Source organism: Gallinula chloropus (genome assembly GCF_964237585.1).
Source record: "Gallinula chloropus genome assembly, chromosome: 2".
Lineage (NCBI taxonomy): Eukaryota > Metazoa > Chordata > Aves > Gruiformes > Rallidae > Gallinula > Gallinula chloropus.
The window spans coordinates 5,235,101-5,256,645 of NC_140086.1; the positions used below are offsets into that span (position 1 = coordinate 5,235,101).

General features: G+C 44.8%; 1 protein-coding gene across 26 annotated transcripts in view; it reads left to right on the forward strand.

Annotated features, from left to right (window-relative positions):
- PTK2 (protein tyrosine kinase 2) overlaps positions 1-21,545 on the forward strand; it is a gene marked incomplete at its 5' end in the record, with an annotated part of 172,637 nt that overhangs the window by 32,289 nt on the left and 118,803 nt on the right. For all 26 annotated transcript variants that reach the window (XM_084260376.1, XM_084260372.1, XM_084260373.1 and 23 more), the window contains 2 exons: positions 9,143-9,309; positions 18,945-19,032. In XM_084260376.1, the coding sequence (XP_084116502.1) occupies positions 9,143-9,309; positions 18,945-19,032 (255 nt within the window). The remainder of the gene's footprint in view (positions 1-9,142; positions 9,310-18,944; positions 19,033-21,545) is intronic.

Genomic DNA, 21,545 nt, shown 5'->3' on the forward strand with positions numbered 1-21,545 from the left:
CCACCCCTCTTCTGATGGAAATAAAGATGGTGTCCAGGGCACTATCAACCTCTTCACCATGTGGATCCCTTTCTGTGCAGTACCACCCCAAAATGTCATCTTTAATGCTGGTGAAATAAGAATTCAAACAGCAGACTAAAAACCCAACATGCTTAGCTGAAGGGTGAGGATATATCTAATTTAATTGACCAAGAGAAGCTTGAAGTCAAGGGGCATTCCTTGGCTGTGTTCCATCCCTACCTCAGGCAAAGAGACCAGAGCAAATTCATTGTTTCCCTCCCACCCTGCAGAATCTTACTTCTCACAGGTGGAACACAAGGGTGCAGGGTTGGAAGATTGGGTGTTCCAGCCAGTCCCCAATTTTGACCTTTTCAGAAGAAGGACGTTCAGCTGAGACATCACTAGGGCACTATTTATTGCTTGCTTTTTTCCTGTTTGACTCGCCCCATCTATCCCTATCCAATTTTTATCTTGCAATTTTCATGTCTAGTCCATCCTAGGTTAGGTTGGTGGTTTGACTTGATGATCTGAAAACTCCCTTCCTACCAAGACAGTTCTGTTTCTACAGTGTCTGTATTTCATTCTCATGTGGGTAGCTGTTCTTGCAGTATTTCCATCCCTTCCAGGCTTGCCTGCATTAGGCTCTTGACTCTGTAGCAGGTGAGGAGCCTTATGCCCTAAGGAGAAGGATTTGGGGGTGTTGGTTGATGAAATGTTCACCATGACCCAGCAGTGTGTGCCTACAGCCCAAAATGCCAACTGTATCTTGGGCTGCATGGAAAGCAGCATGACCAGCAGGTCAAGGGAGGGGATTCTACCTCTCTGCTCTGGTGACACCCACCTGCAGTACTGAATCCAGCTCAGGGGTCCCCAGCATAAAAAAGACACAGAGCTGTTGGAGTGAGTCCAGAGGAGGCCACAAAGATAATGAGAGGGCTGGAGCACCTCTGCTGTGAAGACAGGCTGAGAGAGTTGGGCTTGTACAGCCTGGAGAAGAGAAGGCTCCAGAGGGACCCTCCGGTACCTGAAGGGGCCTATGGGAAAGGGACTGGTTACAGGTGTGTGGAGTGACAGGACAAGGGGCAATGGGTTTAAACTGAAAGAGGGGAGATACAGATTAGGTGTGAGGAAGAAATTCTTCACTCTGTGTGGTGAGGCTCTGGAACAGGCTGCCCAGAGAAGCTGTGGCTGTCCCTCTCTGGCACTGTTCACAGCCAGGTTGGATGAGGCTTTGGGCAACCTGGGCTAGTGGAGGGTGTCCCTGCCCATGGCAGGGGCTTGGAACTAGATGAGCTTTGAGGTCCCTTCCACCCCAAACCAGTCTGTGATTCTGTTTCTGCACTGTGGTTTGTTGTGGTATCTTACCCACTAATCCAGGAGACCTGAGTGTTTGGTTGGGGGTGCAGTTTGTGGTGAAGGAATAGGAAGTGTCTCCAGTGCAAAGATGTACAACTCAAACAGTATCCTGGTTAGATGGTTGTTCCTTCTGGCAGCAATGCCAGCATCCTTCTCACTGTTTGTCTTCTGCTTCCACCTTGGCTGTGCTGGCACAGCTCTTGTGCTTGTTTCACAAGCTCGGTCCAAGTTAAAGCGAACAATTGTTTTGTTCATACTGTTCACAAAGGAACAGTATGAAGCTGCAACAGGGGAGATTTAGGTTGGATCTTAGGAAGAGGTTCTGTACTGAGAGGATGGTCGGGCACTGACACAGGCTCCCCAGGGAAGTGGTTACAGCACCGAGCTTGGCTGAGCTCAAGAAGCGTCTGGATGATTCCCTCAGTCCCATGCTCTGACTTGGCTGGGCCTGTGTGGAGCCAGGAGTTGGACTTGATGACCCTTATGGGTCCCTTCCAACTCAGGAGATTCTGTGATTCCAAGAAGAGTGCTGAACAGCCAAGGAGACTGGAAAGCACAGCAGTACCTGCTCTGTGTTTGTCATCGCTGTTGGTGTACGCTTGGAGGCTCACTGAGGAATAAAGTGTGGATGTGGAGAAGCACTTTGGATGACTGATCTATCTTATAACTTAAATGTGAAAGATGCTGAGGCACCTACGTGGATGTGGTGTTTGAGTTGATGGTGTCTCTGGCCTTGCAAGGTGGCAGAATAACGTGGGTTTGGCTGTAGTTGCAGTACATACTTGGTGCTGTGCTTCAGTGGCAGAGCTCTTGTTCAGCTGGATCAGTTCCCCAGTCTGTTTATCGTGTGATGTACAAATGTGTTTCCTGGATCTGGCCAGGAGAAGGAAACTTGCATGACAGTGAGAAAGAAAGGGACATGGGCGCTTTTCTTTGACTGTTGAACATCGTGTCATTGGAGGACAGCCCATGTTTTGGTATTGTGAGGACATGGGGTTTTCATTTATGGAAATTCTAAATGAATTTGCATCAGAGGTTTGTACTTCTCTTTTGTCCAAGTCTTCATTTGAGGTCTCCATGTAAGATCCCTCCTCAGGAGTTAACATACTGTTTTACATAACTAGCATTTGACACATTTGAAATGCTTCACAAACATGAACACCGTGTCCCTGTGTCAGAAGTGCTACTCAAAGACTTTCTCTAGTGCAGGACACCATCTCCTTCCTACTAAATAAGGAAATGAGGTTCGTAGTCGCACTGGGAGTGTGTTATTTCAACTGCAGGTTATTCATAGTAACACATCAGCTTTGTTAATTTACAAGCAAGCAATTCATTTAACTCGTTAACGGAAGCACGAGGTGTTACTGATACATGGGGAGAGCCTAGGGTGTCCTGCACCTTTTGGCCTCTCTCTGCTTGGTCTTGTGTTTTCAGCAGCCTCCTAACCATACTGTACTGTAAATCCTACCTGTGGACATGTTCTCCTAGTTTAGGACAAATATTAATCTATTTTTCAAATCAGCTGTGTTGGATGTCTGTAGGTTCTGTAGACAAAGTACAGGCTGTCCTGTTTGCTAGCTATTTAAATTTTCTTTTTTTCATACAATCATAGAATGCATTAGGTTGGAAGGGAGCTTTTAAAGGCCATCTAGTCCAACCCCTCTGCAGTAAACAGGGACATCTTCACTAGATCAGGTCACTCAGAGCCCCATCAAGCCTGACCTTCAATGTTTCCAGGGATGGGGCCTCCACTACCTCTCTGGGCAACATCTTCCAGTGATCCACCACCCTCTTAGTGAAGAACGTTTTCCTAATATCCAACCTAAATCTCCTCTTTTTGAGTTTAAAACCATCACCCCTTGTCCTATTGCTACATGGCCTTGGGAACAGTTCTTCCCCAGCTTTCTTATGGGCACCTTTCAAGTACTGGAAGGACACTAAGGTTCCCCCAGAGCCTTCTCTTCTCCAAGCTGAACAAGCCCAACTCTCTCAGCCTATCTTCATAGCAGAGGTGCTCCAGCCCTTTGATCATTTTTGTGGCCTCCTCTGGACGCATTCCCAACAGGTACAAGTCATTCTTGTGCTGAGGGCTCCAAAGTTGGACACGGTTTTCCAGGTGAGGTCTCACCAGAACAGAGCAGAGGGGCAGAATCCCCTCTCTCCATCTGCTGGCCACACTTCTTTTGATGCAGCCCAGGATGCAGTTGGCCTTCTGGGCTGCAGATGCACATTGGTGGCTCTTGTCCAGCTTCTCATCCACAAGTACCTCCAAGTCCTTTTCCTCAGGGCTGCTTTCTAGCACACCATCTCCTAACCTGTATGGATAATGGGAATTGTTCTGACCCAGGTGCAGGACCCTGCACTTGGCTTTGTTGAACCTCGTGAGGTTCACCTGAACCCACTTCTCCAGCCTGTCCAGGTCCCTCTGGATGGATCCTGTCTCTCTAGCACATTAGCTTCACCACTCAGTTTGGTGTCATCATTTCCTCCTCTGTTTTAAAGGGAGGGAAAGGTGACCTATCAGTTGCCTGTTATTGGTAGGAAATTCCCTGAGGGCACCCCATCCTCTTTTGCTCAGCTGTGGTTGCCTGGTTTGTGTTTGGGGTCAATGTTTGCTCTGGTAACCTAATGAAAGTATCTGGTTATAGTAAGGAACATTCATCTGGTGCTTGTTTGTGAGACTTCCTTCGAGTTGTTCAGAGTATTTTGGACTGACAAGAGACACATGAAAGCTCCTCACAGAAATTTATGTTCCTGTGGGTATCCTGTGTACACCAAAACTGAAATCTCATTTTGCAGTTGGTTTCTGCTGGAGTCACACTCTCCTATGACTATTTCTAGCTGTGATTAATTTGAGGTCTTAAGTTTGTAGTCCTGATTGAAAGTTTGGTGGTTTTTCCACTTAAGAATTCGTCTGGGTCAAGTTTGGAGAGATCTCAGATCTCCTTGGCTGTGCTTCCAGTTAGTGTCACCATGACATATCTTCGTGGGATGTTTTCAAAGCCACTATTCTGCAGTGGTTAAGCCATTAAATTGCTTGTCTGGAAACTTCTGATTAAGCATTCTGATCACTGCCACGAAAACCATCAGGCATGCTTCTGGCAGGGCTCCTCACAACGATGAGCCCTGCCTCTGCCTTCTCTACCCTGAAAGGCAGAGAAGCTGTCACCCATCCTAGAGTGACGGCAGTGGCTTTGTTTGACCCTCCAAGCATCTCCACTTGGTCTCTGGAGCCTGTCCAGAACCCAAGGAGACTACGCGTTGTTTACTAACCCGTCGGAGTAGTATATATACACTGGCCCAGTTATGGCTGCGGTGCCAGCACGAGGCTTGGAGGTGACTTTTGTGGTGTTCGGATGTAGCAGCCAGATCAACTCTGTCCTGCTGCATGGGAACTGACTCTGCTCTGTGGCTGCGCTCCCCCCGGGAGAGTTCGTGTGGCTGAGTGAACCGCGCTGATGTGGTGTGGGTTATGTAGGTTGAAGGCAGCTCTGAATGATTTAAGTGCTCTACATGTTTAAGGAACTATTGAAAGAGTCCAGCAGGGCCACCAAAGGTGATGGAATGGAACACCTTCCTTGTGAGGACAGGCTGAGGGAGCTGGGTCTCTTTAGCTTGGAGAAGGGGAGGGTGAGGAGGGACCATACTGATGTTTATAAATATGTGAAGGGTGAGTGTCAGGAGGATGGAGCCAGGCTCTTCTCAGTGATGGCCAGTGATAGGCCCGTGGCAGTGGGTGCAAGCTGGAGCATAGGAGGTTCTGTATGAATATAAGGAGAAATTAATACACTGTGAGGGTGACAGAGCCCTGGGACAGGCTGCCCAGAGAGGTTGTGGAGTCTCCTTCTCTGGAGGCATTCAAAGCCCACCTGGATGTGTTGTTATGTGACCTAATCTAGTTGACCCGGCTCTGGTGGGGAGGTTGGACTAGATGATCTTTCGAGGTCCCTTCCAACCCCTGACATTCTGTGATTCAGTGAAAATTCAACCTCTTTGGTTCATTACTAAAAAGAAATGAGGAAATGGATGTTTTACTTGAAGAGGTTTCCCCTGCAGATGAGTCATTGTGAGTGTCCTAATCACCACATTTCCTTATTTCTCCAGTTCTTCATTCTGACTGTGGTCTGTTAGGGTTTGGAAGGAGATTTGTGGCATTTCTGTGCAAAAGAGAAGCCACTTAACATGTTTGTTTTTAAAGCATCACTTCTTCCTTCCGGGGCACACAGAAGGTTTTAGACTGTAGCTTCTAACCTTTGACCTCCTTTGCACCAATGCTGCCATCTCCTTTCTGCTTAGATGACTTTTCCTTGAGTTGCAGTACATACTAATTATTGCTAATTATTTTCTCCAGGTAATACCACCACCTGGCCAGAAGAAATAGGGTACCCTTCTAACCTCATTTAGAAAAGACATTGGCTGTTTGTGTTTTGCTGTCAGTTTTGTAATAGCTTTAGAATTAACTGATGATGTTAAAATGATAATATGATAATGGCTCTACTCCATTCTCATGAGACCCTACCATGAGACATGAGTACTGTGTCCAGTTCCGGAGTCCCCAACATAAGAAGGACATGGAACTGTTGGAACAGGTCCAGAGTAGGGCCATGAAGATGATTAGAGGGGCTGGAGCACCTCTTCTATGAAGACAGGCTGAGAGAGTTGGGGTTGTTCAGCCTGGAGAAGGCTCTGGGGAGATCTTATAGCAGCCTTCCAGTACCTGGAGGGGCCTGCAAGAAAGCTGGGGAGGGACATTTTAGAAAGTCATGTCATGATAGGACAAGGGGGAATGGTTTTAAATTGGAAGGGAGTAGATTTAGGTTGGGTATTAGGAAAAAATTCTTCACAATGAGGATGGTGAGGCACTGGAACAGGTTGCTTAGGGAAGTGCTAGGTGCCCCCTCCCTGGCAGTGTTCAAGGCCAAGTTGGGTGGAGCCTTGAGCAGCCTTGTCCAGTGAGAGGTGTCCCTACCCATGGCAGGGAGATTGGAACTTGATGATTTTGAAGGTCCTTTCCAACCCAAACTCTTTCTTTCAAAAACTCACTCTGTTTTGGTGAGAATTTAAACATTGACTTCAGTATGTTTGAGATCCCACCCTAAAAAATGGACAGGTTCTGAGACACCTGGTTCAATTCTTTCCTGAGGAAACACTAAGGGTTTCAGCTGAGCCTTATGCATCAGGAGTCTTCTGGTTTATGGTCAGAGATAATCTGAATTCTTACTTTTTTTTTCTTTCCAAAGCTGTTTTGTGTCAGAGCAGGCACAGCTGTGGTTTAAGGACATGTACCCCTACTGTCCTTATCAACTGACAGTGACATCAGAGACAGAGGGAAGGAGTGGGTTTCCAAAAACAAGCACTGCTGGTTATATACTCAATGCAGGGAGCAGAAAGAGATCAAAATGAATGACTTGCTTGTGTTTGCACATAGAGAGGAAAGCTGGCTGTGTTCCCTTCAGGGGAGAGCACCCTGCCAGAATGTTAGGCTTTACTAAGCAGAGATCCTCCTGTGAGTAAAGAAGTGGTTAAATTTGTCTCTGTCACTCCTGAGAGTAGTTGGTGGTTGTTAGCTGTTTCCTGGGATACAGGCAACTGTTCTTCTTTGAAGTATTTGATAGGAGACCCTTAAATACAGGCAAGAAACAAACCTAACCCGTATTTGTGGCTGCAGTCAGAACGTTTCATTCAGATTTAAAACCGTTCCTTGACCTGAGAATAGATGGTTGGAATTTGCTGGGGAAGATTGTGCAAAAAGTTAAACTGGTTTAGAAAGAGACAGGATGAGTAACTGGAGGAGTTTCATTGAGGGTGGGTGAAGGACATTTCACTTGGCTCAGGAAATCCACTCAGATAAAAATAGAGGCTGGGAGAGCGTTTAGGGGAAGTGTGGGATGTACTTGCCTCTTGTTGCCTCTTCCCCCGGCTTCCATCTGTGGCCACTGTGGCTGTCCCTTCACTTGGTTTTTACCACTGTACCTGCACAGAGGTCACTTCTGTTTGCATCAGACATTTGTCCCAGCTACTTGGGGACCTTCTGGCTGCCAGGACTCAGCTGTTGTTGATGGTTAGTCTGTGTGGGGCTGCCAGCTGGCAGCGCCGCTTCAAGGCTCTAATTTGCCAGTGTGTTTTGAAGTCTCCCTCCCACGTTACAGTCATCCACAAGCATCTCATGTGCTTTGCTGTTTGTAAACATCTTCCTTCAAGTGTAGGCAGTGGATGTCCAGCTCCTGGACATGGAAGAACACAATGGTGTTGGATCTGAGGATGCTTACACAGCTGCTGTTGGAGACAGGGTGCTGGACTCGATGGAACCTCTTCTGACTCAGGCTCCATGAAGTTACTAACACAGCTTGTGTTTCCTTCCTGTAGGCTTGATAGAATTACTTCTTAACATTTCACTATGCACTGTATCACTTCTGGAAGATTATTTAGCCCTTGGGAGTTTGGTAAGATGTGTGAGCTGATCCTAGAGCTCACTATCACCTCACCAAAAGCATGATCCCCCTCCTACACGTCATCTTCCCCCTCTGTTCAGCTTCAGTGCTTAATTCTCTTTTTGCAGTTTGCTTTCTACTTGTGTAACTGCAGAATCTGGCTCTTAAAAGGTTTTTCTTGGGAATATAAACTAATAAATTTTAGGAAATGGTGTCATACCATAAATAAAACCTCCTGCCTGACCCTAGTAGCCCACTTATGGCTCACATAGTACTTACCAATGGGCTACGTGTTGATGTCTTCTGAAATCCTGAGCAAGAATCTGCAGGCTGTGCACTCGTGTGTGTGTATGTAAGTGTACATACACTCACCTCTGAGCATCTTCAGTAGGAAATTGTCAGGCAAGGAGCCAAAGGAATGCCTCAAAGAAAGAAGTGTCTGGGAGCAGTGATAGCCTGTGCTCCTGCTGAGCCCTGAACTCTCTGCTGGCAGGGATCTACCAGCTTGCAGAGACACAAGCCTTACCTTCTACCGGGTTGTAAGGCAGCAACTTGGGTTTCCTGCTGACTTTCTAATCTGGATAAGAGCAGGCCAGCCTGGCATGTTGCACCTTGAAAGATGGCTAATCCAGGATCTGCTAACACATTTGAATTTCAGTTAGCATGTGTTAGACCTTCCAGAGGTCTAGCAGGGAAGGGAAATGGTAATCTGTTCTGATTTCTTTTTGAAAGGTTCATTTCTTGGTGAGAGATCCTCAAACTGTGACATTCACTTCAGGACAAACAAGAAGGACATTTGTTTTGTTTGAAAATGTTCCTAAATCATTGTTTCTTACCTCATTTTATAAGGGATCTGTGCTTAATTGGGAGAAAATGAGTGGGGGAAGAGAGGAAAGGCAACCAAGGACCTGTGATGTGACCTCCCTAATCCTGGCTGTTGAGGATGAAATAGGATGAAAATTCAAGATGTTTCCAGTTGTGTGTGGAGAGTGACTTTTAAAGGCTGGTGGGGTGGGTTTTTTTGTTTTCATCCACAAATCTGCTTTTTTATATTTTGGCTTTTATGTTACTCTGTTTTACTTGGTGACTCAATTCTGATAAGAATCATGGCAACATATTTACTGCTGTTTTATGAAGCTGTGCTGGTAAAACTTGAGAAATTGTAAATGTTTGTCTGAAACACTTTAGAGTTGAACTTATTTAGTATCCTTAATAAAGGTTGTACCTAGTTTACTGCACAGTGTTTTCTGTAGGCTGTGCCATTGTTATGTTTTAAAGCCTTCCTGTAGGATTTATAGATCCATATTGCTTTTTATGACTTGTAAGGTGTGTGTGTGTGTGTTTCTCTGTTTTAGGGCATAATTCAGAAGATTGTGGACAGTCACAAAGTGAAAAACGTGGCGTGCTATGGGTTACGGCTCAGTCATCTGCAGTCTGAGGAGGTTCACTGGCTACACCTGGACATGGGGGTATCCAATGTGAGAGAGAAATTCGAACTAGCCCACCCTCCAGAAGAATGGAAGTAAGAGCCTAAATCTGTTCAATGTCAAAACCAAGTCATAAAAGTCTTTTTACTGTGTTGTAAAAAAAAAAATTACTGTCTAATTTGCATTGTTAAGGAAGAACCTTGTGTGGTGGGGGAGAGGTGGTGAAACAACAAAACCCCAAAACTTTTCACAAAGAACAGGAAGAGGTGTTGGCTTTGAAGAGGGTTTTGTTGTTTTAAGGGGTTTCCTGCAAACTGAAGAGAACAGAGATGTGTAACCCAATATTTAGAGGCTGCATAAAGTAGGAGCAGAAATCTAGTAATTGATCCTGTCTCTGGACACATTCACAACCCACCTGGATGCGTTCCTCTGTGACCTACTCTAGGTGATCCTGCTTTGGTGGGGGGGGGTTGGATCAGATGATACTTCGAGGTCCCTTCTAAGTCCTGACATTCTGTGATTTTGAGTGAAAATCTGCAAAACGTCTGATACATCTGGGGAACCAGCCCCATCTCAGGATAAGAAACCTGTATCTATTTATGGGTTTTGCACACCTCTGTAAATGGAAAAGAATACGAACATTTAAAGGGATAAATCTTATTATTTAAATGAAACCAAGAGAATAAAGTACTGGTTGAATTTAGATAAGAGACTAAGCAGGAGAAATGTAGTTTGATAAGAATGAAATTAAGTCAATAGATAGGTTTATTCCTCTGCAGTTGTAGAACTTTTCACTTGTAAAACTATTAGGTAATTAATTGGGGCTCAGAGTGATGACTGACATCAGCCTTCCTTCTAACTGGGATTTATCATAGAATTATAGGATGTTTTGGGTTGGAGGGGGCCTCAAAGATCATCTAGTTCCAACCCCCTGCCATGGGCAGGGACACCCTCACTAGTCCAGGTTGCCTAAAGCCCCATCCAACATGGCCTTAAATGCCTCCAGGGATGGGGCTTCCACAACCTCTCTGGAGAACCTGTGCCAGTGCCTCACCACCCTCACAGTAAAGAATTTCTTCCTAACTTGTAGTCTAACCTTGCCCTCTTTCAGCTTGAAGCCATTGTCCCTTCTGTCACTGTCAAAGGCTGAGTTTTCTTTTAAGCAGAGTAAGATGAAAAGGCAAAGAGTGTGTTGGTGGTACATGCTCAGGAGAGGATGTAGGCTGGAGAGGAGAAAGGGGAAGATCATCCACTTTCCTGTGAAAGAGTCAAGAAGAAAGTAAAATTAATCTGCAGAACGGCACAATAGTCTGCTGGAGAGGGTGGGGAGCTCTCATTTTAAAACACCATTAAACCAAATATAGTACTAACCTCATGTGGCAACACCTAAAAGGAGATTATTATGGTTACTAGTTCATAGCAGGAGTTTTCTTCATGTTTTCCTGTGGTTGATGTTCGTAACCACAATTTGTGCAGAAGCTGCTAGTTGTGTTAAAGGCTACACATCCCTTCTGCATAACTGCTGTAAATAGTCTATACTTAACTTCTTTCTTCATAGTCTGTACTGAAATTCTCTTAAGAGGCCTGAATTAAGCAAATGCAACAAATTCAAACAAATTAGAAATGTTTAACATTTTGGTTTCAGCAGTGTTGGACCTTCTCTTCTGTGCACGTTGCATTTTATCCTTTGAGATGCACATCAATATTTTTCTCTTTGTCAGTCACAAGAAATTTTTCATTGATAAGACTGTACAGTTACAGCATGGGAAGCAGGGGATTCCTCAAGCCTCTCCCTTGCACCTGGGAAGGAATAACAGCTTATATCAGTACAGGCTGGGGGATGACCTGTTGGAGAGGAGCTCTGCGGAGAAGGACCTGGGGGTCCTGGTGGGTGACAGGTTGGCCATGAGCCAGCAGTGTGCCCTGGGGGCTGAGAGAGCCAATGGGATCCTGGGGGGGCATCAGGAGGAGTGTGGCCAACAGGTCACAGGAAGTGATCCTCCCTCTGCCCTGGTCAGGCCCCACCTGGAGTATTGTGTCCAGGTGTGGGCTCCCTGGGATAAAATAGACAGGGATCTCCTGGGGAAAGTCCAGAGAAGGGCTACAATGATGATTAAAGGCCTGGAACATCTCCCCTATGGGGAATGACTGAGTGAGCTGGGGCTGCTCAGCCTTGAGAAAAGAAGCCTGAGAGGGGATCTGATCAATGTTTATAAATATCTCAAGTGTGGGACACGGGGAAATGGCCAGACTCTTCTCAGTTGTCTTTCAGTGGGGACAGGACAAGGGGCAATGGCTGCAAGTTGGAGCACAGGAAGTTCCACACCAATATGGGGAAGAACTTTTTCCCAGTGATGGTGACAGAGCCCTGGGACAGGCTGCCTAGGGGGGTGTGGAGTCTCCTCCTCTGGAGATATTCAAGACCCATGTGGATGCCGACCTGTGTGACCTGCCCTAGGGACCCTGTTTTGGCAGGGGGGTTGGACCTGATGATCTCTTGAGGCCCCTTCCAACCCCTATGATTCTGTGACTGATTCCTTGAGAGCCGTGCTGCGTGTAAGATGTGTGTAAGGTGTGAATAATTTACGCCATGGCAATTTGCTACACGCTGTGCAAATGTCACTTCCAATTTTATTAGACGGGGCAACTCGCGTTGTGCACGTTGCAGAACAAAGTTGATCAGTTTTAAAAGCAGAATTAGATTATTGTTTTGAAGTTTCTGGACAGGAATCGTATAAAATACCTGATGAAAGAGCTGTGATAAGCTGTGAATTATTCAGTACCTTTCCAGAGTGTCATTTAATGGTTTATCGGATCCGTGCAGGCTGACATACCTTTTAAACCCGGGGAGATTCACTGTGCATAATCAAAACGTTGCTGTCATATTTGTAATACCCTAACACAGAGTGTTTAAGATCATATGACAGTACTTGTAGAACTATTTAGATTAGTGAAGGGAGAGAAGGCTCTGAATGGTTCTTAAATGAAATGCTTCCTATAGCGTTAACAAACTGGTAACCGCCTCTTGTGTGTTTATTTTTTAATAATTAAATATAAAAGGCCACATGCTCAGAAATTACAGCTCTAATGTTCTTCTAGACTAATAGAGAAGTTACACTGATTGTCAGTAGGGTTTACACAGAAGTTACCAGAGTAAAATCCATCTCATGCATATGCAGCTTTCATTTGGCACTGTACTGTTCATAATGCTTTGGAGGATGGGCCAGGGGAGAGGAGGAGTAGGAATATGAGTGCTGCAAACTGTAGGTGGAGTTTAGGAAGAGTAAATAAGAGTGGACTTCAGGGCAACAAGGTCACCCAAAATTCCTTCACTTCAAGTGTTCTTCCCTTTGGCAAATAGGACAGTTGCAGGAGCACACACAGTTCAGCTCTGCCAAGCTGCCAGTGGATAAACCTCAGTTACGTGGCGAAAGGCAAACAGGAAATCTTTGCTTACTGGAAGTGTTTTTTCCCCCCACCCTCATGTTTGCTTTTATATACTGCTTTGACCTTCTTGATTAAAAAAAGGTTTGGATTTTGCACAAGACAGCAGGGGTTTAACCTTTTGTGTAGGTGTTTAAAATATAAAAATCAGTCAAGTCCTCACACTTAATTTTTTCCTACAAAAGTTTGGCCCTGAAATTCAGATAAAAGCCTTCTATTAGCTCTGCCTGTGTCTTTACTCTATGTTACACTGGGAATGTCCATGTTAGTTTACCATATCAAACAAAATATCCTCTTTCCATTCTATTTTATTGTCTAGCAATGAAGATTATTCCATCCAGCATTAGAAAATTGTGAATGTGTTTAAATCAGGGTGCCAAAAATGATCTGAGTTAAAATTATTGGAACTCCTTGTTAGTCTGATTGTGGCAGCTTATTCAGGAAAGAAGTGTTCTGGAGTCTGCTGTGTTTTATCTCATGTTGGGTAATACTACTGTGATTTCTTTGAGCTATGCAAGATTTAGCAGTATGGAAGCACAGTATAACCTGAGTGTAATTCCATGTAGTTGCTTTAGAATAACTCCTGTCTTCCACATGCAGTCTGAGAGGGGTTTTTGTTCGTTACTGAATTCTAATCACACTGCTGCTCTTAGCTTTAGTTTACAGGAGCATAAATAGTTAATTCTTCATTTGCTTGTGTACCTGTGCATGTGAGATGATCCCAGCTGACAACTGAAATACAAACAAAATCCTGAGGCTTTTTTTTATGGGAATGGAATGAAGACTGGAGTGGATTGGTTTGCTTCAGGTTTCCTTTCATTGTTTATGCTAACATTAAACTGATTTTTTTAATGAAGAAATTAATCTTCACTTGTAGCAGTATTACTTTAGTGATTGGATGTTTCCAAGTGCATGAGGGTGAAAGATGAAAGAGCCTTCCTCCTTCCTTCCTCCTCCCTTAACCTTCATCTTTCCAGCTAGGTGAACTAGGGTTAACACAATGGGCCAAAGTAGTGTTCTATTTGCTGCTCTTCCCTTGTTCTGTAAGGGCAGATTAAAGAGGTTGGAATAACAAATTTTTCCCCTCAGGGTACACATCTTCTGGTTCTGGGTTTAAGATTTGTAGGTAAAGCAGGTCCTTGCAAGCAGGCAACATTCAGGCAGAAGGTGCCTCAGAAGAGGCCCCAGTGCTCAGCTGCCATGCAGATGCCTTGGCACTGACACAACATCCAGAGCACCTGCAGAACGCTGTAATGAGTTGACTGAGATGATCTAAAAGCTCTGTATCTCTCCTCTCCACAGTTTTTCTTCTCCACTCTTTAACTTCTAGTTAGCCAGTCCTTTCCCTTTTCTTCTCTGAGCTTTAATGCTTGTCTGATCCTTCAGCAAGCTGATTCAGTTCATTAAACTCTCACACAAGGTTATTTTCTCCCTCCTTTGTCTGCCTTTTAGTGCCCATCTTCTCCTTTCTGGTTTCTTTTCTGTTGATGTGAACTGAATCAGAACCTGCTGGAAGCAACCTACATGGTTGGGACTGGGGAGGTCTACTACTTCCAGTGCCTCAAAATAATGAGGAATTGGATTATGGGGGTTTTTGGCTCTACCAACTGCTTGGGCAGTGCTTGTTACTCAGAGGGAAGCTCCTAGAAGTGTCTTCTCAGAAGTGGATGCTATGTTGTGGACAGGTCACTTCACCAATCAGCTTAACTTGGATAGTGACCTTTCTGCAGGTCTGAGCAGAGGCCCATCGTGCGTGTCTGCGTGTGCGTGGAAGCTTCTGTACCACAGTGTACGTGCAGAGCAGCAAGCAGAATAGTCATTTTCTGGTTTTATCAGAGATAAAGTGATGATCAGATCAGCTGCTATACTTGCTCAAAAAGCAGACCTGGTTTGTGAGAGAGAGACTTGTTATCCTCATCAGTTGGCTGCGTTTCAAAGATGGTAGATCTAGAAGATAGTGAAAATCAAGCCAGTCCTGGCCTTTGGAAGTCAGCTTCTCCATTCCCATAGGTGTACTCAGAGATTAGGTTATAAATAGGTAATGAAGGTCACTCTCTGTGATTGTCCCAGATGAGCTGTTTTGCCTTACCTGATTTTCTCATGAGATCTTGTTGCAAAAAGCAGTACTTCTCATGGCTCCTCAGTTCAGAAGACAAGTGCCTGGAAAGGAGAAAGATTGCTTTCCTTGTATTTTTGTATTCCAGAGAGTAAAGATGTTCCACATCCTGGTCTAGATCAGGTTGAATCAGACAGTATGTGCATTGCTTAAGGTATGAGATCAGTTCCACGTGCATTTCTTCAGGCCTGAATGGTCTCTGATTTTTGGCTTGCAGGACGACTGAAACAGAGTTGATGTGGAGTGACTGCCAGTATTTAGGCAATAGTTGTTCTTAGTCCAGTGGAAGACAAAATTAATTATTCTTTTCACTTGCATACTGTGAAACTTCAACCCCATCTTCAGCATCTGTTACCTGAAACACATGCAGTGAATTGTAACACTTCTTTTCCAACATTTAGAAGGTCCCCTTGGTCAGGTGCTTGATACCCCTGTGTTGTTGGGTTGTCCTTGGCTGACTGCCATACCCTCTCTCACTCCCTCCTCTACGGGACAGGGGGAGAAGACAGGGTAAGACAAGTTGTGCGTCAGTCAGTAATACAGGTCACAGACCAAGCGTGGCCACAGGCTCAAATTCAGGAAAGTTAATTTATTGCCAAATAGATTCAAGTAGTGAGAAACATGTTCCTCCTACTGCTTCTCATTCCCACCTTCACACCCTCACGGCCAACTCCTCTCCCCTCGAGAGGTGCAGGACTAGGGATGGGGGCGGCAGTGGGTCCATGACAGCCCCTCTGGACCGCTCCTCCCTCCTCCCCCACCTCCCTACTCCAGGGAGGGCCCTCCCCCAGGATGCAGCCCTTCAGGGACACCCTGCTCCCGCCCGGGCTCTCAAGGGCTGCAGCTCCTGAAGGAAATACCCCTCCCCGGGCTGCAGGGTGGGTCTCTGCTCCAACAGGGCTCTGCAGGGCTGCAGGGGATCTCTGCTTCGGGCCTGCAGCACCTCCTGCCCCCTCCTCCTGCTGCGGCCTTGGGGTCCCTGTGCTGCTGCTCCCTCCTTGGGCGGGATTCCTCCTGCTCTGCCTGTGCCGCCTTTGGGCCTTGATGAAACCTGTTTTCTCCTGGTGCCCCCAGCTCGGCTGAGGGGTTCAGCTGTGTCCTGTGGTGGGGCCGTTGGAGCCAGCTGGGACCGGCTGTGTCCGGCCTGGAGCAGCCCCAGTCTCTCCTCACAGCTGTCTTGAAGCCCCACTGCCTGGGCACACAGCACAACTCCTTGGGGCAGGTACACTTAGTAACTTAACTCATTGAAATCATTGACAATACCTTGTCCATTAACAGTCCCCCTGAAGTGCTGTGTGCTGCTGTTCTGTGGTGTGCAAAGAAACGTACGAATATGTACAAATCCATTCCAGTCAGGCCCTAGCTTTGTGCCCGAGACAAGTGGCCAGTGGTAGTTTTCCAGATCCTGAATTGTCCTTAGCTGAACTCACCCATCAAAATTCTCTTGGTCCATGGTGATACCCTGAAGTTGCACATCAACCTTTGCTGTGTTATTGTCAGTATCTTGTAAACATCAGCACAAGTATGGAATAGGTAACAGATTTTGTATTAATATCCAGTGATCTGACAAAGTGCAGCTCCAATGGGAAAGGATGAATCTGTTTTAATTAACTGGGAGGTGTTGCAGTGTGAAGAACCAGTTAGCCAGGCACCATCAAGTACGGGGTCAGTCAGCTTTTCTTTGCTCAGAGTTGGGTCTTCACTTTTGAATACTCATTTTCATCCTTGCTGGGATAGGCAGGAGAGGGATTAGAATAGAAACAGAAAAAGGGTGAGGACACAGTAGCAGGAGGAAATACACCTGGGAAATGATGAGAAATTGGTAAGGAAAGCTTTCCTAGAACAGTGTTTAACCTTCAAATGTGGAAGGAGAGTGAAAATGCAAGTGAACAGTTACACAGATTTAGTTTATTCTGTATTGGAATTGCTGGTGTTCAGCAGCAGACTTGAGGGGATATGGAAAAGTGTGCAGTAGGGGAGTCTCTGCCTTTCTGCTTCTCTGCCAGGGGAGCTCACCCTTTCTCTCCCTTAGCACTTAAACACCTCCAGGTACAATTTGGCTTATATCTAGAATTTTAGTGTGTAACTAGATACTGTTATTTATCATGAAATGTAAGCACTGATGAGCAATAAAGAGTCATTGTGTGTCTTGTCAGAATAATTTTTGAGAGTTTGTCTTAATCTTGACTGAATCTTTTTTTGCTTATTCCTGTCTGTGTCATTGTATCAGAGAATTATTTGTGTTGGAAAAGACCTTAAAGGACCATCTAGTTCCATGCCCCCTGCAATGGGCAGGGACACCTTCACTAGATCAGGTTGCCCAAAAAGCCCCATCCAACCTGGCCTTGAACACTGCCAGGGAGAGGGCAGCCACAACCTGTTATGCCCTCATTGTAAAGAATTTCTTCCTTATGTCCCATCTAAATCTACCCTCTTTCAGGTGTCTTCCACCCCTCTTGTAAATCCTACAATGTGAAAACTCATTTTTGTTTAAGAGTGTGTTTTCTATGCACGAAGACTGAGAGAGCTGGGCTTGTTCAGCCTGGAGAAGAGAAGGCTGTGGGGGGACCTCATTGCAGCCTTCCAGTCCCTGAAGGGAGCAGAGAAACAGGAGGGGAATCAACTTTTTAAAAGGGTAGATAATGGCAGGACAAGGGGGTTTGAGGGAAGGTTTAGATTAGATCACAGGGAGACTGGAAAGGCTGCCCAGAGAGGTGGTGGATGCCCCGTCCCTGGAGGTGTTCAAGACCGGGTTGGGTGGGGCCCTGGACAACCTTGTGTAGATCCAGGCCTGGAGGTTGGTGTCCCTGCCTGTGGCAGGGGGGTTGGAACTGTCTGATCCTTGGGGTTCCTTCCAACCCAGAGCATTCTGTGATTCTGAGATTGAGTGTGCACTTTCCTTTATGTAATAAACTTTCCATTTTATGAAAAATCATAATTTAAAATATTCCTGGTTTGCAAACAGTGTGTGTGAACATGTGTTTACAGTTTCAAAATGTTTACTTTAATGATGTCTAAAAGGACAGTGTATATTCAGTTATTTCAAAGCAAAGACTACTGCAACCTCTGTTTGCAGTGGGATCCTAAGCAGCCATAACTTTTTATTGAATCCATGTAGAAATTTTGATTCCTGACAGCCAAATCACTTGCTGAGAAGTTTTTTACCAGCTGCAACCAGCACATTAAAATGTTGTAATGTTTGCCATCAGGACTGTTGTAATTTTGCCATCAGGAGTAGATTGTTAAATAGACTTATTTCAGGCAAGGACTATAAAGAGTTTTATACTTTGGATATGCTGTATTGGCACACCCAAAGGGATGAGGACATTGGTTGTCAGAGTTCTATTGCAATTTACTGTGTCAGAGGAGGGAGATTCAGACATGGTGGGTTGTTCCTGCAGGACAAGCAAAACATTAAATTTAGGGTTTAGAAGCAGAAGTTACGTGTTTGAAAATGGATACAAGTTTGTAATGGGTCGTGAACCAAAAGGGAGTTCTGAGTGTTCCTCCTCTGTGGTGTGCTATTAACTTGCATGTCACGTGGAAAACTGGTTGGTTTGGCTGTTGCATACATGTCGATGAGAAATAAGGAAGTAGGAGACCTTTTTGCAGAGAAATCCTTAGAAAACCTTTGGAACAATTCAGAGATGAATATTGCAGCACTTGGGCAGGGAAGGAGCAGAGTCAAGTTCCTTGAGTAACCCCTTGTTTTGTCTGTAGTATGTAGTGAGTAACACTGGTTGCCACTTTCACTTGGAGCAGTGAGATGTGTCTTGCTGGAGATAACCAAAGATTAAAGCTGTTGACAGTGGGTCTTGCTGGGTGTTATGGCAGCTCATCTACTGTTGTCACCTAATTGGGACCTCCCTTACCATTGATCTGGACCTGACAGCCTATCTGCTCCAGGTCTTGATGCTCCAGACCTGACTGAAGCTTTGAGGCAACAGGGCTTTGTTTGCTTCTCTTACAAAGGTCCTCTGTAAACTCCTCTATGAAATGTCAGGTGCTGCATTCCAGTTCAGTTCTCTGAGTAGTCAAAAGAGGAAATCTTCCCTTAGCTTTCTGAGTTTGCTTCAACTTTACCCTTATTTTTAAGAACATCTGGAGGGTTTTTTTAGGATGAAATCACAGGTGCTCTTTTTGTCTCACCATCTCTCTTTTGCTTTTCAGATATGAATTGAGAATTCGGTATTTGCCCAAAGGATTTCTAAACCAGTTCACTGAGGACAAACCGACTCTAAATTTTTTCTATCAGCAGGTATGTTTGATTTTACTACTTTTTCTTTTGCTGGCATCAATTTGGTAAACTCTAGCTTTGTGGAGATAACATATTACTGCAGAAACAGAAATTGGTATAATTTCAGGTTGCATATATAAAGGAGAAAGTCTGTGGCATCTTACTCCTTAAGAAGGGGTGAGGAATATTTTCCAAATAGGTGGTAATCCTTCAGTTGTCATCTAAACCTAGATAAAACTTACTGTTGTTTAGCTTTCTTACAGTTATTTCACACTATTAAACTTCTGAATTTATCTTTGCAAGTGCAGATGAGTGGGCAACTTCACTACATGGAATTATTTTTCCACACATCATGTTATTTCCTCGATTTGGATATCTCTTATTCATTAATAAAACTGCTAAATGAAAAAGGTTTCTGTAAATTAAGCATGTTCATCTTTATTTGTTTGCTTAATTAAGTTTAATCAGCTTTTAGACTGACAATCTCAAAGTAAAACTTCATGGGGATATCTTCTAGAGGAGGCTGGACTAGGAGGGTTATAGTATCCCCTAACTACATGTGTGAAAAGTGAAGCCTGAACTTGCTTAGTTGCTGCCTTCAGGTGGGTCTTTCCCAGCGTGTGGATGGTGTGATGTCTGTGTTCATACAGTGAAACGTTGTTAGTGCTTTACAGTCAGTTTGTGTTACTGACACTGACAGGTTGGTGAAGCAGAGAGTGTTTTCTGTCATAGTTCTAGGCAGTGCTGTGTACTGCTCTATGGAGGATTAGATTGTGGTAATGATTAAAGGATTAACTCTTAATCGTCCATATAGGAGGGTGAGGAAAAGGATTTTGGGGGTACTTGTGGATGGAAAGCTGGACATGAGCCACCAATGTGCATCTGCAGCCCAGAAGGCCAACTGCATCCTGGGCTGCATCACAAAAAGTGTGGACAGCAGATGGAGAGGGGGGATTCTGCCCCTCTGCTCTGCTCTGGTGAGACCTCACCTGGAATTCTGTGTCCAGCTTTGGAGCCCTCAGCACAAGAAGGACATGGACCTGCTGGAGCACGTCCAGATAAGGGCCACAAAAATGATCAAAGGGATGGAGCACCTGTTCCATGAAGACAGGCTGAGAGAGTTGGTCTTGTTCATCTTGGAGAAGAGAAGGCTCTGGGGGACCTTATAATGGCCTTCCAGTACCTGAAAGGTGCCTGTAAGGAAGCTGGGCAAGAACTGTTCCCAAGGCCACATAGCAATAGGATGAGGCGTGATGGTTTTGCATTAGGAAAGGGGAGATTTAGGGTGGATATTAGGAAGAAGTTCTTCACTGTGAGTGTGGTGGATCACTGGAACAAATTGCCCAGAGAGGTAGTGGTGGCCCCATCCCTGGAGATATTCAAGGTCAGGCTTGATGGGGCTCTGAGCAACCTGATCTAGTAAAGATCGGGGGGGCGGGGGTTGGACCAGAAGACATTTAAAGGTTCCTTCCAACCTTACACATTCTGTGATTCTAACACAGATTATTTAAAAGAATCCTTGTTTGGAGTATTGTCATGATAGAGATGGAGTAAGGTAGGAATAAGAAGTAGGAGGAGAGGACTGAAATGGCAAAGCTCAAGAACTGGACCATGAACGCTCTGGATTTTTTTTATTAATTTTTTTTATATAGGAATAATTTTTTTCCTGATCCATGTTGTTGTTTCAAAGGAACAATGTGTAGTGCTGGTAAAGTTGTTGAAAGTTCAAAGGCTTCTTCCAAGGAAAACTATTTCAGTGAACTACTGGGTTTTGTTGTGTGCCTGCCACATCCAAGAATATCCCAATTTTCGGGGACCATACCGTATTTCTTGTGCAACATCCTTTAAACTTAGGTTATAACTGGGACTGATCCAAAGCGGGGTCCTCTTCTGCCTGTGTGAACAGACAATATTGTAGGTGAGGAACCAGGAAATAGTAATTCTGGTTAAATTTTCTTTTTAAGTTTCTAAAAAGATGAAAATATATTATTCCCTTTTGTCTGAGGATATAGATTTAAACTTGCTCGGGCCAATTTCTGAAACATCTTCTGTCCTTTACTGTTCACACACCTGTTTCTGCCTTAGGTAAATGCCTTTTGATTTTTTTAATGTGTGATGCCATCCTTGTACTGATGTGTGGTGGTGGTGACATCTGAGAATACAATGGTAGTGCAGTGCTTATCTGGACTTAGTTAGCATTCTAGTTTAATCCATGTGATGGGCATGTTTCAGCCTAAAAATGTCTGTTTTTTGGTGACTCTGTAGCACTGTTGGGGGTTCATCTAGAAACAAGACAGTCATGTTATTTTTTCCTTAATAACAAAAGACTTTCTCCATGCTGGCTGTGAACACAGGAGATTTGTGGAAGAGATTTCAGGAGGGGATTCAGCTTTTTAAAAAGATAGACAATGGCAGGACAAGGAGGAATGGATTAAAGCTAAAGGAAGGAAAGTTTAGATTAGATATTAGGGGGAAGTTGTTTACAGAGAGAGTGGTGAGGTGCTGAACAGGCTGCCCAGAGAGGTGATGGATGC